General features: G+C 38.5%; 1 protein-coding gene across 3 annotated transcripts in view; it reads right to left on the minus strand.

The window, feature by feature from the left end:
* Window positions 1-7432: 7432 nt before the first annotated feature.
* The window catches only part of TENM1 (teneurin transmembrane protein 1), a 557972-nt gene continuing 540860 nt past the window's right edge, over window positions 7433-24544 (minus strand). For all 3 annotated transcript variants that reach the window (XM_059911842.1, XM_059911841.1, XM_059911840.1), the window contains 5 exons: window positions 19520-19816; window positions 12737-13124; window positions 10668-11888; window positions 9934-10076; window positions 7433-8191 (listed from right to left, as the gene is read on the minus strand). In XM_059911842.1, the coding sequence (XP_059767825.1) occupies window positions 7433-8191; window positions 9934-10076; window positions 10668-11888; window positions 12737-13124; window positions 19520-19816 (2808 nt within the window). The remainder of the gene's footprint in view (window positions 8192-9933; window positions 10077-10667; window positions 11889-12736; window positions 13125-19519; window positions 19817-24544) is intronic.

Genomic DNA, 24544 nt, shown 5'->3' on the forward strand with positions numbered 1-24544 from the left:
GGATCATATGGTAGCTCTATTTTTAGTTTTTTGAGAAACCTCCGTATTGTTTTCCACAGTGGCTGCACCAATTTACATTCCCACCAACAGTAAACAAGTGTTCCCTAGGTAGATCTGTCTTTAAAGGAAGAATGAGTTAACCCAATACTCTGGCCCATGGTCCATAGGAAGCTGGTTCATTATAAGTTTCATTATAAACCAGTAACTTGGAATTCTGGGTTGTACCGTGAGAGGTAGTGAGCTTGGTTAATAATTAGTGAACTGCCAAGAGACAAAGCTACTCTCTCTGCTGGCAACATCTGATTTCTGAGCATTTAACCTGGATGCTATGGGAGTGCAAAAGTGGAGTATGGCCACAATGATGTATTGTGCTCCAGTTACCATTTCTAGAAGTAAAAGCATCACTTTAATTTGTAAAGGAATTCAGAAAGCTGACTTTCCAAATAAAATGCATATGTTTAGATATTTTTTAATTATTTGTAGCTTGGGTTTAAATTTTAATAGGTGTAACTAATTTTTACTCTAATTTGTTCATTATGGAATAATCCTAAATATATGAATTGTTTGCATGTTCCTTTACCAGGGCCTTTTTTGAAAAAGCTTTTTTGAATTATTTATGGTTTTTCATATTTTAATAAAGTATTTGAAAGCTTTATTTTCCTAATTTGTCTTAAAATATTCCTTTCAAAAATAGTCAAAGATAGGTGCTATTAATATACTAAATAAAGCATCGATGAAGGTCATCTTACTTATCTTATTGGACTGATTCACTGAAAAAGGTAAGTGCTTTTCTGATTTTGCTACTGTCAAATTTTCCAGTTGATGTGCCTACCCACTGTCTTCTTTTGCTGGCCTTTTATTCATCAAGTTTTTTGCACTTTTTCTTTCCTGGCATGAACATCCTTGCTATTTCCCAGTACATAATAGCTTGCACCTTTACAGAAAGGTCATATCCTTGCCATATCTAAAATATTGCCATGTTAACATATACCTGTAAGATGCTGAGTAAAGGTAGAAAAATGCACATATATTTCTAAGTGCACACCTTTCTTCAGAAAAAAAAGTGTGTCAGCAAGCCCACAAGGAACATGACAGTTTATCAAATACTTGTTCATTTTCTCTGAAATTTGTTCTGAAGAGATAAGGTCAGTAGGGAGACAAGCTTAGGTAATTGTCCATTTGGCTGTTACAGGCAGGGAACCTTTGTGGTAGTACATAGGTAGAAGAGGTCTACAGAGGATGCCTCTGATTAAGTCTTCTGGTATAAATCAAGGGCTGGATTTAAGATATTATTTGTGGTAGAATGGATAGAGAAGTTAAAATGTGAGAACCAGCTTTAAAATCTGTTAAGAATGTTTAGACATCAGCTTATGTTTTATTTGATTCACTTTATTGAGTTCAGAATCCAAAAAGTCTATTAATAATAAAACCTAGATTTGCCCTTGAGCATTTCAAGGTTACAGATGCCTAGTCTTCCTGTTAGTGGGCTATAAATTCAACTTTGTCGCCTATGTTTGCCCTTGCAGTAAATGGGACACCATAATTTTGCAGTTTGCAGCTCGGGGTGAAGTTAAACTGCCCAGTTTGGACACTTTCATAATTTGGGATCATTGGCCCAACTTGTAGTAAAAGGCTGAATTTTCATCATTAGGTCATTTGCTTTTTAAATGAATATTTTTATGTGGAAAGAATATAACCTGATCGACTGGAGAGAGGCCATCAACATAGCAAATGAGACTTGAATTTGCTTTTCGGCTTTGTCACTGATTATGCCAGTGACCTTAGGTAAGTCAGTCTGTTGCTGGTATTGCATTTGCCAAATAGGAACAATTAAGTCTTGCTCACCTCACAGGATTATTGAGATACTAGAATTATATAAATTTACGGTAGTAATATTACTAAATGTTTAAATAGCATTGATATTTAAAGATCTCTAAAAGTGAGGGTGAACAGGGAAGGAACATGGAGAAATCCCTCATCTCCTTTATAATTCTCTCAACGCAGGAGCTCTTGCTTCTTTCTTTTTGTACTGAGGGTGGGATGCATATTTTGAAAAAACAGTCTCCTGGTGTTACTAATATCCCCCAACTCCACTCCCCACCCCCGTTGCTTTTTGCTGATTGGTGTGTTGAAACAATCAGGATTGTCTTCTGCTCTGTCAATCTTTTCACTGTATCTCTGTATATATGAGTGAATAAAAAGGCAGCAGGGCATTTTAGAGTGGTGTAAATTCCAGGATTCCAAGCAAGTTTCAGTAACAGGCTGTTTGGACTATACGTACCCCATTACTATCAAGATGAATTTTGGAAGATCTGTTGGCCAGCCTTCCCAGTGTCACTCGTAAATGTCTTTTTGTGAAAAATAAGTGCCAAGGGCCATTGTAACTGCCCAGGACTTCGGGCCTCAGAAGAGTTGTTGTTTTTTAGTCTTTCCTGATTGCCTCCCCTGCCCCATTCATTCGTTGCCAATGCGTTGGGTTGCCTTGCTCTCCTAGCTCCCTCTCACCCCTGTTTTTCAATTCTTAATTTTCTTTCTATTGCTGAGAAAGGCATCAGCAGGAGAGAGAACCTTTATGAGGCCTAGCCTAGAGGCATTTAAACTTGAAACAGCTACTCTTTTTTTATTTTATTTTTATTAAATGGTCATTTGTGTCAGAGATCCTATATGTATGAAAAATAAAAGTGAAGAGGCGTCTGCTTAGGATTAGTGCCTTTTTGACTTCTGCACCTATATTTTCAAGGTGATGTGGCTTTATTGCTCCCTGTTAGGGGAGCCACTTTTCAAATCTCAGGTGACCAGACTGACTTGAGAATGCAGTTTGGCGCATGAACAAAATGGGACACAGTGTTCATTTGCAATTTTATTTTTTAAAAATGAAATATTCAAAGTACTTTTTTCTTTCAAATATCGACACATAATGTTTAACTTTAAATATTTACAGCATGTTGTTGTGATGCTCTTGTAGAAAAATGCATGCTTCTGGCCTGAAAGCCAGAGCAAAATGCAAAAGACCATTTAACTGCAGCCAGAGAACATGAACCTGTACAGTATCCAGTCACTTTTCAGCACAGGATTGAGAGCAGGAATACAAAACTGGAACCTATTGTTTCCTAGCAACATGGCTCAGGCCATTATAACACAATTTCCTGTATGATTAGAACCTCTAACTGTTGTTATATAGAAACTGAAAATCTTGGCATACACTGTAAACATCTTTACTTCTCATGAGAAAGTAAGCAGCTAAAAAGAATATTTTTCTGACGTAAAGGCTATACTTCTCTTTTTCACCTTCTTTCTTACTGATGCTTTTGCCAGAAGAATAGTAAAGGTTTAGACATTGTCATGAATCATACAAGTAAAATATTTTCAAGGACACAATCTGATATACTAACATTTATTTAAGAGGTTAAAGTCCACCACTAAATCTAAGGAAAGATTTTTTAACTGCCAAACACGTTTCCTTTGACAAATAATGTAAGATGACAACTGCCAAGACAAAATCCACAGCAAGTTTAACTCTAACTATTTTCAGTTACTGTTTAGGAAGTAATTTCTTCTTACACACAGTAGCATATTTGGTCCTGAATAGCTTTCACGTGAAGGACACACTGAAACAGTCACTATTTTGTGGTTGAATTCTTTTTTGTTGTTGTTTGTTATTTTCTGTTTTTTTTTCTTTGTTTTGTTTTTTTGTCTTTGTTTTTTTTGTTTTTGTTTTTTTGCAGAATAAAGAACCTTACAGAAGGCTGTGGAAGAGCAGTCTGAGATCTGAAGTACTAGTCAGGTCAGCTATGTGTATGTGAGTTCCTCTAAGAACACAAGAACGTTGCATCCAATCTGTAGCCTTCTGTTTTTCCACAAGCTATAATACACTCCAGTCTCTCCAAAAGTTCCTTTCAATACTTGATTACTGTACTTTTGCTTCCATTACCACTGAACTCCATTACAGTTGCCCTTACAGGAATATATCTTTATAAATGCAAAAACTTTGCCCTGACTCTCTTAGGTGCTATTACAGTAGGGCCTGGTCTGGTTAAAAAATTTTTTTAAAAAAGGAAAGAGAGGAAAAAAAGTAGAAACAACATGATAGGATGCTTGAAACTGTGTCAACAGTAATGAAAAAGAACAATCTTACAAAAATTAGAATTAATTGTATACCTCTCTACATAGCATGTGAATTCCAAATTATACATCGTTAAGTTTTCATACATTTGGCTATGTTGTATATATTATGTTATATATATAGTCTATATATTATAGAGCTTCTAGATAAATTGACAGTAAAGGACACGCTTATTTTATACATTTTTTTGTTGGGTTAAAAATAAAACATATGCCTATTTATATGGCGAGTGTTTTACTAAAAATTAGTATGAATTGGGCTCTATTTCCGTTTCCTTCAGGAATCATGCTTCTAATCAGTAATGATTAGAATGACAACTAAAAATAAATATATTTAAACGTCTGTTCAACTGTGAACTTTTCAGCTCATTTGGATCTCTAGACTGTAGTGCAAGAGTCAAAACAAAATAAAACAAAAAAAAGCACAAATAAAATGGGCCTAACTAGGAAAAAGAAACAACCACGGAGTATTCCCTGCCTCCAGCCCAGAATATTCTTCATAGGAGAGCCCGACTGCTGTGCTCTCACTTGAACTTCCTTGAATGGTGTGTGGCTGTGTAGTGTCCGCCACCTGTCTTCTGGGTATGAGAAATTCATATATTTCTCTTTAAAATGCTTTTACTTTCATCAAGAAATACAAATGAATTGTTCTTTCATTAATTTAAACTTCAGAACTACAAGTCAATAAAGGCATTCTTTGTATTCACATGAAGAGGAAGTGATGTACTCAATATGTCCATGTTCTTATTAAGAAATGCCAAAATGTTTCTCTTAGATTTACTACTCATTAGTGCTAACCTTTTGGGGTTTTTTCTCTTTCCTCCTAAAAAACTTTGGAAGTGGTAAAGAGAACAGTAATAGTTCAAGGCAGTATTAAAACCACAGCTCTAAGTGATAAAAAGTGCATTTTCTGAATATAATACAAATATAACTTTAAAAAACTAAAGGCACAAATTAAATAAATATGTATTTCAAACTAGAAATGCACAGTTCATGGTAATTACTATTAAGTAAAAGCTTCAAATACTTGTTTCTAATGGATATTTAAAGCAGTTTGAAAATGATACATCATCAGTGAATTGCAAAAAAGTATAATCGCTTAAAGTATAAGCAAAATAGACTCTAATATTGACATCTTGGATTAGTGATAAAATACATCATCACATTTATGAATGCACTCTTTATATACAGTTCATAAGTTATTTTTCCATTGATTTAAAAGAACATCAGAGGTTCTAGGAACTTAAGGTCCATTTTTAGGCTGGTGTGGAGGTATTCAAATTTTCAACAAGTTTGTTAGTAATTTTAGATCCTGTCCTGAATAAATACTATACCATTAACACAGGCCTGATTCAGGGGAAAAAACCCCAATATGAGTTCATCATGAATTCTTTCTCTCTCTTGGAATACATGTGTAATCCCAACCTGAAGGTTTTGAAAATGAAATGTTTGGATACACCCTCCCCTACTGTCATCGGGTCCTTGCCTTTCTCTCACTCTACTTTGTGTAGTTAGGAGCCAGACTCTTTAAAAACCTTAATGTGAGCCTGGATTCTGACTTTGCATATTTTCAAAAAAGACTGTCATCACAAAGCAAGGCAATGACCCCACACTGCATTCAGGTAGCGGCTGGAAAGAATCCAAACTGCAACATTCCATCATAAATTCTCCTTCAGACATAGTGAGTGTCCAGAGCTGGTGACGAAAGTGCTGAAGCTGGCTCAGGAGAATTTTCCACAGGCCACATTGTGCTGTCCTGTATTTTCATTTGTGGTAACTTAACAATTGCACAGCAGTTTACAAACTGTCTCTTTGTCACTGGGCACAAAACTCCCAGCTCACCAAGGGGCTTCTTCTACGACAGGATTCATACAGATTGAGAAACTGCAGCTGATGTTAACACTAATCCTGATCTTTTTCTGCATTTTAAATGATCGTAGAACAAAATAACCCTTCCTGGAAAATAGCTATTTTCCTAGGCAGGAGAGATGATTTAATCAAAAATAAATGGGCAAAGACAGAGAACTAAAATAACTAACCATATAAATTATCTTAGTAAAAAATAGTCTGCCTCTCTATAATTAGTTGAAATGTTTTAGGTTGGAAAGGGCTCACTTAATTAAATTTCCTGACTATGGCTGGGAGATGTTCAATACAGAATTGCACATTTGAAAGATAAATCTAAGTGGGGTGAAACAATGTGGCAGCAACTTCCCGTGATGTTTAGTTTGGTCTTCCCCTTGGTACTTTCCTTTCACCTTAGTACTATGTCTATTTTTTTTTTTAAAGGTTTTGGCTCTTATGAATTTCTGCAGTAGTAGTGAGTGTAATGTGTCGGCATCCCAGGCACGTATGCCTGTGAAAGCCTATTTTTTTTTTTTGTACCAGAATCACACTTTGTAGTAAATTACCTTTCATGTGCACGAAACCATTGGATTAGTGTATAAATACTGAATCACGAATGTGAAACTATGACCAAAACACACCCTATATATAAATGAGAAATTCCTACCCAGGTTAATAAAAGCTATGTTTTCATGACACCAATACAGCTGGACAATTGTGTACAAAATGTAGTCAAAACAAGTTGGGTGGGAGGAGTTACATTGGCCAGCTGCCTTGGTATCATGTACACACGAGCAAATAGTGGCAATCGGATTTGGTGACCACACCCACAGGGAAGCGTGGTAGACAGAACCCAGCCACCACACGCCAAAACACAGCACAACAACATGGCATCTATTTCAACAAGCAAGGAGGAATCATCAGGGACGAAGGGCAAATGGGTCCTGACTCTAGGAGATGGTGGCCGAGGACATTTTACACTTCTTTCAAAGTTTCCTATAACAGATCTGGAACATGTGAAAGAGCTGGCAGTCTTTCGAAATGCAAGGTTCAGATATGATTGCACCACCTTTCAAATGGCCCGCAAGTTCTGCCAAAAGCTGAATATGAAACCACGTGTCACAATAGACATGGAGAACCTCAGGTTCCTTCTTTATATTTGAACATCTGCATGGCTCCACAAATTGAAAGCGGTGCTTGCTGAAAATTTTTTTTTAGTTGTTTGAGTTCTACTTGTGTTATTTTGAATACTGCCACACAAGAACTAAAAATCTCTGTCATTTCTTAAAGAGTTTAAACAAACAATATTAAAATACCATCTTCCGTCACATTGAAAGGCAGTTGGATATGTTTTTCCTCCATATTTATATATACAGAGTTCTGATCTAGAAAACCAATACAATAAACCATTTTATGTTTTAAAAACAGGCAGTCTTTGGTGACGCAAAGGCAGAGATTTTTTTTGTTACCTCCTGCCTATTTCGCTCTGTCTCATAAAGTGAATATTGTTGGCACTGTCAGAAAGTTCTAAATACTGCTCAACAGACAAAACAAAATACCCATCATAGCTTTGTACTCTCCCAGTGCTCAGCAGCTGCTGCTTTTCCCCCTCTGTCCATGCCCGGATACCCTCTTCCCCTTCTTGCAGCCTTCTTTGTTCCTTAGTCCAGGCCTGGGCCACAGCACGCTGTCTGGCGATCTCCAACACGTGATTCTTTTCCTCTTCGACAGTTGTCCCATACCGGATGTTGAAGCACAGAGCCCCGTGCTGGAGCTGGATATCTGCAAACCGTCTAGTCCTCCCATTCAACACCGAAGTCATCTGGGACACAGTGACATTGACACCATTCTCCAGAATGCGCCTGCCCCCAGTGTTACCGATGAGCACCAGGTCTTCCTCCAGAGACCCAAGCTTAATGAAATAGTGCGTGTCCCTCCCCTCTATGGTAAAATGTAGGTTTTCCAGGTAATGAGCATTATTGAGAATGGCAGCCAGCCGCCTGCTATCTTCATTGGCTACTCCTATAATATCGGCTGTTACTATGCCATCCTTGATGGCGAATTTTATACCTTTGCCGAAAACAGAAGGAACAGCAGCAAACCTTGGTTGCTTCCCTCCTTCAAGGCACCGTCCGTCATTATATCTGGGAGTCATAGGAAGTTGGTCCAAGGAAATGAAATTCCTGAGCTGTTTCCGGAGCTCACACTGGATACCCAGGATGGTCTAGGAAAGAAGAAAGGCACAGAGCAAAGGCAGCAGACGATTAGACACCTAGCGTATGCTTGGTGATTGTAGAAAGCAAAGGCTTGCCAGGTTGCTTCCTTCTCTCTTTAACTTGCTGGTTTGTGATTTAAAAACAAGCCAAATTTGGAATCTCTTCACTAGAGCTTTGGAAAAGACTAACAGGTGACTTGATCACCTGGCATATATTTCTTGATATCTTGGTGAGTTGAGTTAAGCATAAGCAAATACGTTCAAACTTGACACCATAGAATCGCAGAGCTAAAAGGCACTTAAGTGGGTCTAGTTCCCCCCAAACAAAGACATTTTATTTTTACCCATTCAACGGACACTGACTAGCTGTTTCTTATTGGATGTAGAGTAATACATTAGCCACAGTGAGGTATAAGAGACGGTATAAGGCATGATTCTTGCTTTCAAGTAGCTTATGACCTTATAAATCACAAGGGCAAATCAGCAAGTCCATGGATCTTTTTATGTGGATTAAAAAAAAAAAAAACCTTTTTACTATGGCAGATTTCAAACATACTAAGAAATAAAGAGAAGAGAATAATGAACCTCCAAGTATCCATTACAAAGCATCAGAAATTTTCAACATTTTGTTAAACTTTTTTCAGGACGTTTAATTACAAAAAGCATTTACATGTTATATGTATTTACAAAAAGGGATAAGCCTATAGTACTTATTTAGAATTTCCTTTCCGTTATAATTTTTATACTTGAATTTCAAGCCCTCTCACCCAAGTTTCAGTTTTATTTTGTTAAAGCCATTTTTTTTTTTTTTTTTGGCAAACACAGATATTCCTCTTTCTTTCAACTGAAAGATAAAGTTCTTTCTTGTTTTCATTTGTACCTCATTAAGTGATGGAATTATCTGCTGAACCTTGAATGTTTTGGTATTCCTATTTTTCCAGAGACTTTCTCTCTGTAATATTTATTATTTTGCTTCATTACTCTTGTATACTTTTTCTTTATCAGAATAATTTTTTTTTTTTTTTGGCTGCATCATGAGGCATGCAAGATCCTAGTTCCCCAACCAGGGATTGAACCTGTGCCCCGTGCAATGGAAGCTCGGAGTCTTAACCACCGGACCGCCAGGGAAGTCCCATTTATCAGAATAATTTAATTTGTTATTCCCATGCTCTTAATGCACTATGCCCTGAATTATTTTGCAGTTGGAGATCTGATGCTTTAGGTCTCTTAGTGAACAATTTTCTCTATATAGAATCCATAATTGCCCTTTTTTTTTAAAAGATTTTTTTTGATGTGGACCATTTTTAAAGTCTTTATTGAATTTGTTACAATACTGCTTCTGTTTTATGTTTTGGTTTTTTGACCGTGAAGCATGTGGGATCTTAGCTCCCCCACCAGGGATTGAACCCACACCCCCTGCATTGGAAGGCAAAGTCTTAATCACTGGACCACTAGGGAAGTCCCCCTCCATAATTGCCCTTGGTAGCCCATTTTAGAATTGTTATTTAAAGTTCAGTTCCACTTTCTTCTTCTGCAGCAGTCATCAAGTCACACGTTAGTCTTTTCTTTTCCCAAAGCTCCAATTCCCTGATCCTTTCCTCATGGAAGCTTTTTCCTACCTCCTCATTAATCATGGGCATTTAAGTGAATATTCAAGAAGATTCAAACATAAGTAAGCAAATATATGTTTCATGATGTTGGATGCTCTTCTGTTTTTTCAGCGAAATAGAGATGGTAAAACATATACTAACCTTTCCAGGATCCCACTCTTGAGTTTTTGTCTGAAGCTGTAGAAGCTCATAAGTTAATTCCAAATTTTCCAATTCTGGTTTGGGAAATCCAGGTAGTACATTGTGTAGTTGGAAACCAAATAGCTCCAACCAACTTCCAATGTCTGTGAGACACAAATTTAAAAGAAAAAAAGATTTTAAAGCCCATACTTTACAACTTTTGTGGAAAGCTTGAAAGATGCCTCTCCTGCCTTCGATAGGTTTAGCCAATGGTAAGTTAGGGATAAACTCCCCTTTATGTCACCCACTCCAAAACATATGATCCTTTCCCCAGGGAAACCTTTTGATTCATGGATAATCACAGAGATCGGCTCAGTTTACTGTGTGGAAATTCTCAATGTGGTAGTGGTAATAAGGCCACACAGACTGTGATATTAGATTTATATCTAATTGATATTGATGCAACAGAATCCTGATTTTTCTTCTATGAAATTATTTGTAGAAACTTTTAAGAGTGAAAACTACAAAAAGAAAGCTTAAAAGGAAAGAGAAAATGTACTGGGATGCAAAAGCATCATGTTTTATGTTAACATACACAGTTCTGCTCACTCTAGAAGACTAAGGAAGAGAGTGACTGCACAATAACTTGTGGGCTAGCTGGCAGGAAGAGGAAGCATATTTACAAAGGCATTGAGATTATGTGATAAACGAGTTTTCTCTTTACCTTAGCATAAAGTGTTACACCGTTTAAATACCTGTGGTATACTTTGCAACATCTTGAATTTTGCCAACTGGATAGTTATTTTCAAAAGAGTAGAGGTTGAATGGTTTAGGAAGGAGGTTCAACTGTTTCCATATGTGATGATTAGGCGTCGTCCATCTACCAGCAACAACATCATAGTCTCTTTGCCCCAGGTGCACTAATTTAGTAAGGAAATCATAGAGTCCTCCATGAAAACCAATGATGACCTGAAAGTCAGGGTAAGTGTCATGATAGATATCTCCATAAGGCGTGTACAGTATCTCTTTTATCACCTGACCTCGACTGCTGAACACGGCTAGCGGGGTTCCTGTATTATCACAGGCTACGTAATATTCTTCACCACTGCTTAGCTCCATGGCAATAAGGTGACCTTGGAGATCATAATACAGGGATGTAATCTCTGAGCTCGTGTGGTTGTACAAATGAGTAACTCTTATGGGGTTGGCAAGGTCTGCATAAAAGAACTGGAGGTGCTGTCCTAGGCTGGACTTACTGGCGACACGTCGCCCAAGCCCGTCGTAGTAATACTGCACAGTCCAGCCAGAAGCCTTATTGTAGGCTTTCTGCAGCAGACCATTAGAATTATATTCGAATATGTCATTTCCCCTCTGCCTCAGAAAGCCATCTTCATCCATTTTATACTGAATTTCTCCTAGTCTGGTGATGCGATCTCGGAGGTCATATCGGAGAGGAGTAAGACGAGCACTATTCCCGTGGCTTAAGAGGTTGATGTTGCCATTCAGATCATAACTATAACGCCACTGGGTTTTATCATTTACAGAAACAGTTTGAAGCTGCCCATCAGCATCGTATTCATAGAAATATCTTGTTATATTGGCATCTACTCCTACTCTGATATCACATATTACCATTCGGCCCATATTATCGTATTGAATAGTCATCCAGTAGGCAATTGCCTTTAGGATTTCATACTGGACTTCAATGACTTGTCCATTGGCGCTGAAGATCTTGGTGTGCTTCATCACTGTAGTAGTTATGACCTGATTTAAATCGTAGTTAATTACACTGAATTTTCCAAACTGCTCTGTTCTACCAGAGACATCGACATATCGGTACAGATCTATGGGCAAAGGGGTTTCATTTATCACAGCTTGCATGCTGGTCACGCGGAAGTTGTTGTAGCTGTAGTCAAACCGAGCATTCACAAGGCCTTCTTCACTGAATCTGAAAATCTGGCGCCCAATAAGAGGTCCTGAAGGGATCAAAATAAAAATAATGAGAACAAAGCTAGGCGCTCAATATTGAACAATCAGAAAATTCTAGTGTTCTTTTCTTTAGTATGGATGCTTTTACATTCAAAATAAAATATTAGAGATTGACCTCTGGTATCTAATGCCTGGGCATCTCATCTCATAGATATATATATTCTCGTAGTTGTGGTCACCAAATATGAAAAAAATTTAAATACTGTATATTATAGTTATAGACTAATTTAACTATAGGAACTTTAGAAGTAATAACCCATCCAGTAGTTGAGGTGATGAAACTGATATTATAAACATGCTTTTTTAAAAATAATTACTGACAAAAATACTTTCAGCTTATTTAACCTGTGCTACAAAGTCAGAGGGTCAGGTTTTGACCAATTCCAGCATTCAAGTAACTGGATTTGGGCATTTTATAAACCGAAAGGATGAAATATAATCAAAAGTTGTGACTTTTAAAGACATGTTGCCATCAACTGAGGCTTATAGAGGTTACATAGGGCTTGAGTTAGTTTCAGTGAGACTCATATCTTGCAGCTGCATCTTTGGGAAGATTTGGTGGTGAGTAGGGACCGGTACACAGTTAGACTAGGTACCTAGAACTCAACTTTCTTGAGAGCTGAGACATAGAAAGAGAAATGTACTGTATGTTTTTAAGGAATCAGCTTTCATGTCACTTATGTTTTTCATTTTCAACGGAAGATAATTTGATAATGCAAGTGAAATTTGGTTGAATTGAATGTCTATAGGTTAGTGCTTATATCTCAGACTGTGGCCAGCAAAAATTTCATAAGACTGATGTGGTTGTATACATCACCACCCTTTCACAACAAACCTGTTTGCCTGTATCTGATTGTGCAAATGAAGCCATCGTGCATCAGGTGTATTGTCTTAATCACTCCAGAAGACTCTTCATATGTTAATGTGACCTGGGTGGTATCATAGAGAATCTCAGACAGCCTTGCTTGCTTGGTGTACTTGTATAAAACTCTGCGCCCTGTCCCCAGCTGCAGGGTCTGTAGTAGTCGGCCATCTCGACTATAGTCTTGAATAAAAGAAGTGCTACTGTCTGGTGGGGAGTAGATGTTCCGGTAGTAGCCCACTGAAAGCATGGTTTGTAAACTGTGGCGCACCATACTAGGCATGGTGACTGAGAGCAGACAATCCGATTGGTCATACTCAAAGATATAACGCCGCTGGCTATGTAAGAGAAGCATCACAGACTGAAACGAGACAAAGGCACGACAGCATAATAGTACCATTGGAGTTCAGGAGATTAAAGAAAATACACATTCATCCCTTCAACACAAATTTATGGAGCACTTACTGTGTGCCAGGCACTGTGGTGGACCCTAGTGGATACAGTAGTGGGCAATAATGTGTCTATCCCAAACTTACAGTTTAATGGAAGAGAAAGACAAATAACCAGACAATTATAATATAGTGTGAAATGTGTTATGACAGAGGAAGTACAGGGCGCTTATGGGAAGCGGAAGAAGAGCAGCTAACTCAGACTTAAGAGGTCAAGAAAGGCGTCCTGGAGACTGGGACATCTGAGTTGAGACCTAAAGGGTGACTAGGGGTTGGCCAGATGAAGGCAGGGAGGTGGGTGGAGCAGGATGGGGAGAGTATTCCTGACACAGGGCATAGCATTGTGAGGGTCAGGATAAGAAAGAGAACATGGCTTTTTCAGGGAATGAGAGGAATTTTGTGTGGCCAGAGTATGGGTGTGTTGGAAGGGGTGGGTGAATGGCAAGAGATGAGGCCAGGCAGGTAGGCTGGATCTAGATCACACTGGGCTTTCTAAGCCACGCTAAGGAGTTTGGACTTTAACCTGCTGGCAACAAGGAAAACACTGAAAACACTGAAAGCAAATCGAAGGCAATCCAGTAGGTATTCCAGAAAGGTTACTATTGCTTCAATGTGGAGGTGGATTGGAGGGAGGTAAATGGGGGGCAGGGCATGCCACATATTAAGTATTAGTCACCAAAAAATACTTATTGGGGCTTCCCTGGTGGCACAGTGGTTGAGAATCTGCCTGCCAATGAAGGGGACACGGGTTCGAGCCCTGGTCTGGGAAGATCCCACACGCCGCGGAGCAACTAGGCCCGTGAGCCACAACTACTGAGCCTGCGCGTCTGGAGCCTGTGCTCCGCAACAAGAGAGGCCGCGATAGTGAGAGGCCCGCGCACCGCGATGAAGAGTGGCCCCCGCTTGCCACAACTGGAGAAAGCCCTCGCGCAGAAACGAAGACCCAACACAACCAAGAATAAATAAATAAATAAAAATTAAAAAAAAAAATACTTATTGACTTTATAGAGTAGATGTCTTTCTGAAAAGTTGTATATAAACTATTACTATTACAGTAGTCCCCTCCTTATCTGCAGTTTTGCTTTCTGAGTTACCCACAGTCAACTGCTGTCTGAAAATATTAAATGGAAAGTTCCAGAAATAAACAATTCATAAGTTTTAAATTGCACGCTGTTCTGAGTAGCGTGATGAAATCTCACGCTGTCCTTCCCAGGATGTGGATCGTCCCTTTGTTCAGTGTATCCACGCTGTATATGCTACCCGCCCGATAGTACAGGAAATATCAGTATATATAGGGTTCCATACTATCCACAGTTTCAGGCATCCACTGGGGGCCTTGGAACGTATCCCCTGCAGGTAAGGGGGGACTACTGTATTGCTCTGCAATTCACGTTTTAAACTATATTAGGGAAACATGCCATTAAAAGTGAAGAATTCTCTGGTTATGCAAGCCTTCTCCCCCAAACTGATCTGTATTTCAGAAACAGGTATTTGTTGAGGTATAACGCCTTACACGTTATGCGTGTTTCATTGATATTGGTTTATCTTATTTTAATTTTAAATACAGACATTAAAAGAACACTATTTTAGGGAGAACTCAAACCCTATTTCTAATTGAAAAGCATTTAAATCTCATCTTTTAATAAAAATAAAAATTGTTCACCCCTGGAAATTCTGATATATCCCCCTAAGGGAGCTTTTACCCCTCCTTTCTTGAGAATTGGCTTATCAAGCAAAAAGACTTAGTTGAGCTTTATTTTCTGAAGTTTCTGTTATGAAAAAGATACAATAGGTATCTTTTCATTTTCTAAATATAAATTACATAAATAGTTATGAATATGAATTACATAAGCATATATAATGTACGTTTAAATCTTCTAAGTATGAAATTATACTCTAGTATTGAACATGCTTCTTGAAACTGCATGTCATCCCTGCTCGTTTGAGAACTGCTATGGAATCGCATGTCAGTACTGTGAAGTCAAAGTCAGCACTTATTTGCTTGTTCGCTTATCCTTTCTTTCTTTTCCACCAAGTACTCTGCCTGGGGATACAGAGCTTTGTGGAAATCCTATCACCTCATCACCTGTGGACACTCTGCAGCTCCAGAAAATCTGCTGAACAGAAGGCTGGAGACTTGGAACTCCTGCGTGGGCACGAGGACACAAAGGGACCACCGAGTCCTTGACCAAGGCAGAACTCAACAGAACCTGGGAGGAAATTGGTGGGAAATGCCTTTGCATCACCTCTATGCTGAAAGCCAGATTTCTCAGCTACTTTCCACTCTCTGCTGTCAATTTGCCATGAACAAATGACATCTGTCACCTGTGATGTGGGCCAGGGACAATCACCATACGGCTTGCACACATTATCTAGTACCAGCCTGCCTGGGCCAGGCCTTTTCCAGTCGCTGTACCAGCCTTGCCAAACATTTATAGCACATCGCCATTGTGTTCTCTCCCTGCTCTCATCCTCTGCGCTGCAGTAAACCACTGCCTGACCCTGTTCCTGGGTGGAGCTGATGCTGCGCTGTCTCGAAAGCTCCCTGGTCTGTTTTAAAGCTTCCTGCCAATGGCAAGAATGTGGATGATGTGATTAGAAATCTCATGAATGTAACCGTTGCGTTGCCAGAATAGCACTTAGCTCTCACTTGCCTGCTTTTTCACTTTGGGTGGGCATTATTATCAGCTTGTTCAAAAACAATACTTATGAGTCCATCCAATGCCCATAGTGCAGCTATACGGTAAAAGGCCATTTCTTATTAGTTGAAACAATGGAGTGGGAGACTTTGTATTTCTTAAAAATTGATTGTGAGATCCGAAAAGACTGTGACATCATTGTAAAGAAGAAAACAAGAACAATCATGGCTGTATACTCATTTGAACACGAGTAGAAATGAGAAATGGCAGAAATTTGAAAAATTAAAGCATTTAAATGACCACCAGATGGCAGTCTGGGGCCACCTGGAAGCACAAGCCAAAGGCTGCATTCTCTCCCTCGAGGCAGCCTTTGAAAATTTCAGCCCCAAAGAGGCAATTTTGTGTAAATGTATCAGACTAAAGCATCTTATTAAATGATTATAAAATATATTTAAATGTATTTTAAAATGAAGTTCTTAAGAACGATTTTAGGAAACGGAAAGATGTAAATGTAAATTTACTGTAATACAAAATTTTAGCCCCACAAGTCTTCAAAATATAATTAACTCAGGGAAGGCTCATAAATCAAGATAGAGAATTAATGACCGCACAGAGAAAATTTAAGAAACAATAATTGATTTTTTTTAATAGAGATGAGATCATTTAAGCCACCGCAGCTATTAGCCAAATAATTATTTTTCTCCTAATGGCTACAAACCATTGTGCATGAAAATGATACGAGTAATTTTTACTTACTCTAGAGGAAGTCAAACAATTTTTACAAAATTTCTGCACATTAAGGTGAAATATCTGCTGTTTGATTTTTAATATATCATGGTATAGGGATGGCAAGCAAATTTACAGAGGTACTACCAGAAGTATTTTGCGGTATAAAAAGAGACTTATATTTTTAAAGTTTGAGAATTCTTACTTCAAAATATGCTACTAGAGCCAGCCTCTTTGTCTTGCTCTGCCCCAGACATAGCGAAAGAATGTTCCAGCGAAGGCCATGTTAAAGAGAGGACTTAGAAAGAGCACGGAGAGGCACAGAACCCTCATCACCTCACTGGGAAAGTTACATGTTAACTGGATTTTGGTAAATTGAATATTCTTTACCTTTTCCTTCTAGAATCACAATTTCAAAGTTGCTTTAATTTCCTTCCTTTTTTCCTTCCTTCCGTTCTTTCCTGTTTTAATTTACCTTCAAGTAGCAGTAAGTGCCAGCCTTTAAGTTCTTCGACTTATATAAATACTAGAATAAACACTAGAATGCACGATTTAAGTGGAAAGGAATTAACTTCTATTGAATGACTAGATGTGCTGGGTGCTTTATATTGTTATTTCATTTAATCGCTGCTTCTATTCAGTGAATTAATTATTATCACTGGTAATAATAATGTTAATAAAATCAATCTCGTGATAGATGATTTTTGGAAAGTAAAGAACCATTCCATAATTATGTGTTTTGTAGGTTCTGAGTTTTGCATAATAGCATTGCTTAAGTCAGGGGCTATCTTGTAATTAGAGAACAAATTAAATGTGAAATCAAGAAAGGGCGAAAAGTCAACTAAAAGGCACAAGCGATTTGGCTGTCTCACTGGTCAGTTAACTAGTCTTTGGAAGTCACTGGGGCTTTTCTCCATACGTTATTTTGTGACAATAAGGTCTTATTTCTATCTACTGCAGACACTGACAGTCTCAGGGAGTTCTCTTTGTTGTGTTTTGTTTTTAAAGAATTATTGCCAAGTAAGTTTCTGTAGCAAAACGGACGTAGGCGAAGTTTGCTTCACATCATTCTTTGCTGAAATAAGTGTGATGAAATAATCAGTTAATCCAGAAAAGGGGAACAATAAAATTGCTTCATTGGTGTCAGAGAAGAGGCTAAATAACTATATGCAGGGCTGAAATTTAAGTTTCAACAGGTTCTTTTGTCATTGTATGGACAGCCTAAAGGGAAAGTTCTACGAGACGTAGAAGCAACTGTCTACAGGCAGTTAGCTCAGTGGCCAGACTGTGGCGCTAATGAGGCTGGTGCTCTGAGTTCAAAACCGTACATACTTTTTTTTTTTTTTTTGGCTGTGCCCCACGGCTTGTGGGACCTTAGTTCCCCCGACCGGGGATTGAACCGGGCCCTGGCAGTGAAAGTGCTGAGTCCTAACCACTGGACCACCAGGGAATTTCCTCAAAACTGTACATACTCATAAGGTGTGCCGGCTCCTTCACTAGTCACACGTAGACCTGTGGGAGGATCAGCGCAAACCTATCCTCATTCCTGGAAAAACTAATCAGCCTACATTCTGCTAGAATCAGTGGCATCTTTTTTTCATATGATGGTCATCCTTACATGCCTTGCCTCTGTGAACATACACCAAATATTTGGATTCAGTTAATTTTGTAACAAGTTTAGCACTTTGTGGACAGTAGTCATACGATTTTGCCGATCATCCTTGTTACTAAAATTCAAAAGATAAAAGATCTACTCTGTAAAATTCAGATGTTCCCAGTGTAGAGTACAGATTAGAGATTTCATCGATTTCTTCGGCAGAAAAGGACAGGGGGTGGATACAGCAAAGGACTCCCTCCTTTACCCTGGCTCCCAAGTGGAGCTCTGCTTTATCTCCTAGGCATTCCCAACTTGGCAAATCCCCCAGCGACTGACTCTGGGAAATAATACAATAGTTTTATAATAGCATACAACCGCTGGCACACTTTTTTTTTTTTTTTTTAAACTTTCAGGGGTATATCAGAAAGGCTTAGCATCATTTGGTGCAAATAGTGAAATTTTGCGATGTGAGCTATGAATGCCCATGACTTTCCTAAGAACTTCTAGGGGTGACTTTGCACTGACTACCCTTGAATCCTCAAGGGAAGGCATCCTCCAATTTTCCCAGAAATTAATTCAGGACTGATAAATTGAATGGATAGATTTGGGAAAAAAGAGACAGTATCTTAGGACATCAGAAATTGAGATGGCAGATAGAGATCAATTTCTCTATCTGTCTTCTGATACTGATCCGGCTAGAAATCATTTTGCTGTGGGGGGCTGATGTTTGACAGATGGATCCAGTGATGGGATTAAAATCCTTGCCCATTCCGAGCAGACAGAGGCCACGAGCTCCTATTACAGATGCTACCAGAGATTCATTGCGTACGAAGGCCTATTACCAACGAGGCCCCACTGCTACCATTTCCTCAGACCGATTACTTGGGAAAATTAGTCCTCAAATGTATACTGCTAAACCTTTACTGACTATCCTAACAAAAGTAGAAGTCCTTATCCTCTGTGTAAGAGGCTCTTTTCCAGAGCTGCAATACATTAACACGCAATTTTATAATTTTCTACCTATTTTACTTCAGTGTGAGCTTTCATAATAATAAAGATACATTTTCAGGAGCATGAACAAATATGCTCAAATGAGGAGAAATCGAAGCCATTATCCTGACTTCAGTTTGAAAGAGTACCTGGCAGAGTGTGGGGTTGGGAAAAGTTTTCAGCTGAAAAACAGCTTATCCTTACAGGTATAATTTGTTGTTGTTACTTCTATAGAGCAGAACAGCCAGAACACAGACTTTTCTCCTGCAGGTCCTCAGCAAGGCGGGTAGTCAGTGCCGCTTTCAATATTCTCATTCGGCAACTCAGAACTAGTTTATTTCCCCTACATGCTTACCTTTTCTAAGTAGGTATAGCTCCAAATTTTCCCATCGGCCCAAGTTCTTGAAATTATTTTTCCACTCTGGTCATATTCCATTTTTTCATTCCATGTCCCTCGTTGAATAAACGTCACCAATCCTGAAGGCGAATATGTGATATTCACTTCATTATATCTGCTTACGGGAGACCACAGAACAGGTCGTCCAGTCTGGTCATAAAGAATTCGAAGGGTGAATTTCCGATGGTCGTCATAGATCTTTCCTGTGCGAGTCATATGATCAAAATCTATGGAGAGCAGGTTTCTGTTATGGGCCTACAAAAAAGAGATAGGAAATACATTTGAAGCACTGCCTTAGTTCCCCTCGTCAAGTGCATTCACAATCGAAAAGCTTTTTCTGTTTCTCCAGCAATGGGGTCTCTCTTGCCTTTGAATCCGCCTGGCTTCTCCTCGGATGACACTCGTCTTTATCCTCCCAGCAGACTGTACAATCTTGGGAGGTTGGGACTATGTCTTAACTACTGGTATGCGCTAGCTCCTCAACATACGGTTATTGATTGCTTTTTTCCCAACTCAAGCCTCAAGTGTGCTGATACAATTGTCAGTGATTATGTAATCTTATTTTATGTGAGTCTGATGCCTACCAAGGAACGGGATTTCCTCCCCCTCTTTTACCAATGAAGTGGCTAAAGCATAGAATGGTGAGTTATTTACATAATTAGAAATCAGAAAAAACGAATATAGAGAGCCCCCTCTAACTTATACAGAGATTCCCTTCTTTGGCCTCCTGTTCCTCTGGGCACGGAGCTTTATTACTTCACATCTATCACGGGGGAACACAGAGCAACTCAGATTGTCTCCTGGAGAAGCCCACTCAGCAATGTTTTCATGGAGGCCAGAAGGTAAATGTGACAGGTGTTGGTAGGTCCCCCAGTACTTGCAAGGGTGGCACCACTCAGTGAGGTTAGAGCATGGAGTTCAATCTGGGTACCAAGTTTAGAAACAATTAGTAGCTCGGCTTGGTTCTGGTCTTAGGCTTCCTTGACTGCATGCCAGCATCCCCTCTGTGTACCTCACAGCCCCGAAGTTGTCCTAGAGAAATCCTGCCTCTGAGGAAATTCAGCCTGGTCTACACAAGATAACCAAATAACTAAATGGCTTAGTTAAAAAGTTTTTAAATTGGCAAAAAGGCCACTTTTACTGGGTTTTCAAAGCAACTGGACAACTGACATGATCTGTTCTACTCTTCAGCTAGTAATGCCAATGTTTGGCACTCCCATCAGTAACTGCTACAGCAAGCTGATGACAACACAGAGCTGAAGAAGGCTCTGGAAGACAGGGGCTTTGAAGGAGGTGGGTGGGAGGCCAAGAGGAGGGCTTTAAGAATTTGTTTTATTTATTTTAGTTTAGCTCAGTTAAGTCTTCATTTCAGTGAGTCATTTGTTTTGTTTTATTATAACTTTTTACGTGGAACTAGTCTGACTCACAGGAAGTTGCAAAAGTGGGGAATTCCCTGGTGGTCCAGTGGTTAGGACTCCAAGCTCTCATTGCCCAGGGCCCAGGTTCGATCCCTGGTCGGGGAACTAAAATCCCACAAGCCTCACAGTGCGGCCAATAAAATAAAATAAAATATGTAAATTTTTGGAGCTATTAAAAAAAAAAGAAGTTGCAAAAATGATACAGTAGCCATGTACTCTTCACCCAACTTTCAAGGAAAAGACTTTTCATTTGGGTGAAGGGGGTCCAAGCATATCTGGAAGGAACCTTCTAGGTTCTTGGCTGAGACCCCCCCCCCACCCGCCACCCTCACCCTGTAATAAAAACAGGAGAAAAACAAACAAGTTTAATAACATGTATACCTCCTGTACACATGGGAGAGACCCAGGGAAACTGAGTAACTCTCCAAAATGGCCCAAGCCACCACTTTATATACCATCTCCGACTAAAGACAAAAGATGTTGGGAGCAGGGAGCCAGTGATGGGAGGTGACCAGGCAAAGCACAGTAAACAAGGGTAAGGTTGTTATGCAGATTTAAGTCGTTGCTTTCTCCATCAGCCTAAAATAATCTTTATACCGAAGAGGCATATTTTGGGGTGGCAAATTCTTCTCCTCTTCAAATAAAAAAGGAGAAACTTTGAGAAGTATAAACAACAGTGGCTCTCGGGAGTCAGGACACTGAATTAGCTGCTTCTCTGTGCACCAGCCATCTCTTGTATTCGGGCCTTAGTTTTCTTATCTGTGAAAAGGGAGTGATACTTACCACTCTACACCACACACCTGTGTTAAGAATTAAATGAGATTACATATACGGGTACCTGGTGATGTGTAAAAATAATATTAGTAATTGTTATTTTTAGATATCATTACTTTTCTCATTTTAGTTAGGCTTCTGAATGGGCCCATGTGTCAGATTCCAAGGACTGTAGCTTGGTGTATTAGATTTATATCTGTAGGAATTGTCAACACGATCCTGAACAGAATATTAAATATCTGTCTAATGAGGTAGGGGAAAAAACCAACATTAGGATTTGACTACATTAATCATAGTCGGACTAAATGGATTCACTAGCTATTCAACTAAACTTCATGTTCATTTATAATTTTTGTGGTCAAGGATTCCTTTAAATATCTGAAAGCTATATACTGTGTCCCCAGAAAAATGCACATAAGTACATAAATAAACATTTTAAACAAAATCTCAAGTGGGATCTGAAACTCAAACATGAAACCTTTAGGGGTCTTCAGTCCAATTTCAAAATCCTGGCTCAGAAAGAGGTTTTTAAAAATTTTTTGTTAAAAATTTTTTTTGCTATTTAAAAAATTGAGATATAACTGACATATAACATTATATTGGTTTCAGGTTCAATATTTGTATATATTGTGAAATAATTACCACAAAAATCTAGTTAACATCCATCACCATATGTAGTTACAATTATTTTTCTTGTGATGAAAACTTTTAAGATCTATTCTCTTAGCAACTGTCAAATATACAAAACAGTATTATTAGCTATAGTCACCATGCTGTACATTACATCCCCAGGACTTATTAATCTTTTAACTGGAACTTTGCACCTTTTCACCCCCTTCATCCATCTCGTCCACCCTTCACTACCTGCCTCTGGCAACCACCAATCTGTTCTCTGTATCTATGACCTCTTTCTTCTTTTTTTTTTTTTTGTTTGATTCCACATCTAAATGAGATCCAGAGTTTTTATCTTAGTGGCCTGAATGACTGCAAAGCCAGCATTCTCATTTCAGACTCTGGTTTTCCTTTGCTCAGTAATTTTGTGCACTTTGCTTTTTAAAGTAACCTCCTTAACTTCTACCCCCATTATAAAAGTGATATTTTTTCATTGCAGAAAAATTGGAAAATATAGAAATATACAAAGAAAATAATCACCTGTAATCCCATCCTTCAATGTGAATCATTGCTAGTACTTTGCAACATTTCATACCCACTTTTTTTTGCATAATCTATGCCCATACACTTAAAGAATACATTTAGAATTGTACTTAAAGTTTTGTGTCCTACTTTTTCAGCTAATGTTTTGTCTTGAGCATTCCTCATGTTATTAAATATTCTTAAAATGTGGATTTTAGTGGTTACATAATATCTTCTACATGATAAACATTTATTTTTCCTTTCTCTTATTGTTGGAAATTAGAGTTTTTGTTTTCCATTTTTCTTTTATCTTTCATGTTTTGTTGAACATTTTTGTAAATAAATATTTCCTTAATACAAAACCCTATAAGGTCCCACTACTGGGCATATACCCTGAGAAAACCGTAATTCAAAAAGAGTCATGTATCAAAATGTTCATTGCAGCTCTATTTACAATAGCCAGGACATGGAAGCAACCTAAGTGTCCATCATCGGATGAATGGATAAAGAAGATGTGGCACACATATACAATGGAATATTACTCAGCCATAAAAAGAAACGAAATTGAGTTATTTGTAGTGAGGTGGATGGAGTTAGAGTCTGTCATACAGAGTGAAGTAATTCAGAAAGAGAAAAACAAATACAGTATGCTAACACATATATATGGAATCTAAGGAAAAAAAAAAAAAAACGTCGTGAAGAACCTAGTGGTAAGACGGGAATAAAGACACAGACCTGCTAGAGAATGGACTTGAGGATATGGGGAGGGGGAAGGGTAAGCTGTGACAAAGTGAGAGAGTGGCATGGACATGTATACACTACCAAATGTAAAATAGATAGCTAGTGGGAAGCAACCGCATAGCACAGGGAGATCAGCTCGGTGCTTTGTGACCACCTAGAGGGGTGGGATGGGGAGGGTGGGAGGGAGGGAGATGCAAGAGGGAAGAGATATGGGAACATATGTATATGTATAGCTGATTCACTTTGTTATAAAGCAGAAACTAACACACCATTGTAAAGCAATTATACTCCAATAAAGATGTTAAGAAAAAAAAAACCTATAAGGGAAATTACGGGGTCAAATGATAACATATTAAAGACTCCTGATGCAACTCGAGATATTACTTCATGGTGCACAAAGGTTTACAAATTTATGCTCTTATTAACTAGCAGTGGAAGAGTTCATCTCATTCCATCCTTACCACCATTGAGTATTGTCATTGTTAGTAAGCTTTTCCCAATATGAGAGTGGGAAAATGGTATGTTACTGTGGTTTAAATTTGCATTTATTTGGTTACTAATGAGGTTGAACCCTTTTAAACGTCTATTCGCCACATGTACGTCTTCTATGAATTGTCTGCTATTTTCAACGTCTTTTGGTTTCAGTTTCTTCAACAGCCAGCTGGGGCTAATGATATTTGCCATTAATTTTGAGCTTCTGCAAGGAAAAAAAAAAAAAAAAAAGGACAGCAAATGTTCCATGCCATGAATTCCAAAAGACTAGTGATTAGATACTCCAATTATTTGGGAGGAAGTCTTGTCAGTTGCAGGGGTAGGTTTCATTCAGGGAATAGAGCCACAGATTGGGAAACATTACTCTTTAACCATCTGTAGCCAATGTGTGCAGTTTCGTGGTGCATAAATACACAGTAAACGG

This window comes from Balaenoptera ricei, chromosome X, assembly GCF_028023285.1.
Source record: "Balaenoptera ricei isolate mBalRic1 chromosome X, mBalRic1.hap2, whole genome shotgun sequence".
In the NCBI taxonomy this organism is placed as follows: Eukaryota; Metazoa; Chordata; class Mammalia; order Artiodactyla; family Balaenopteridae; genus Balaenoptera; species Balaenoptera ricei.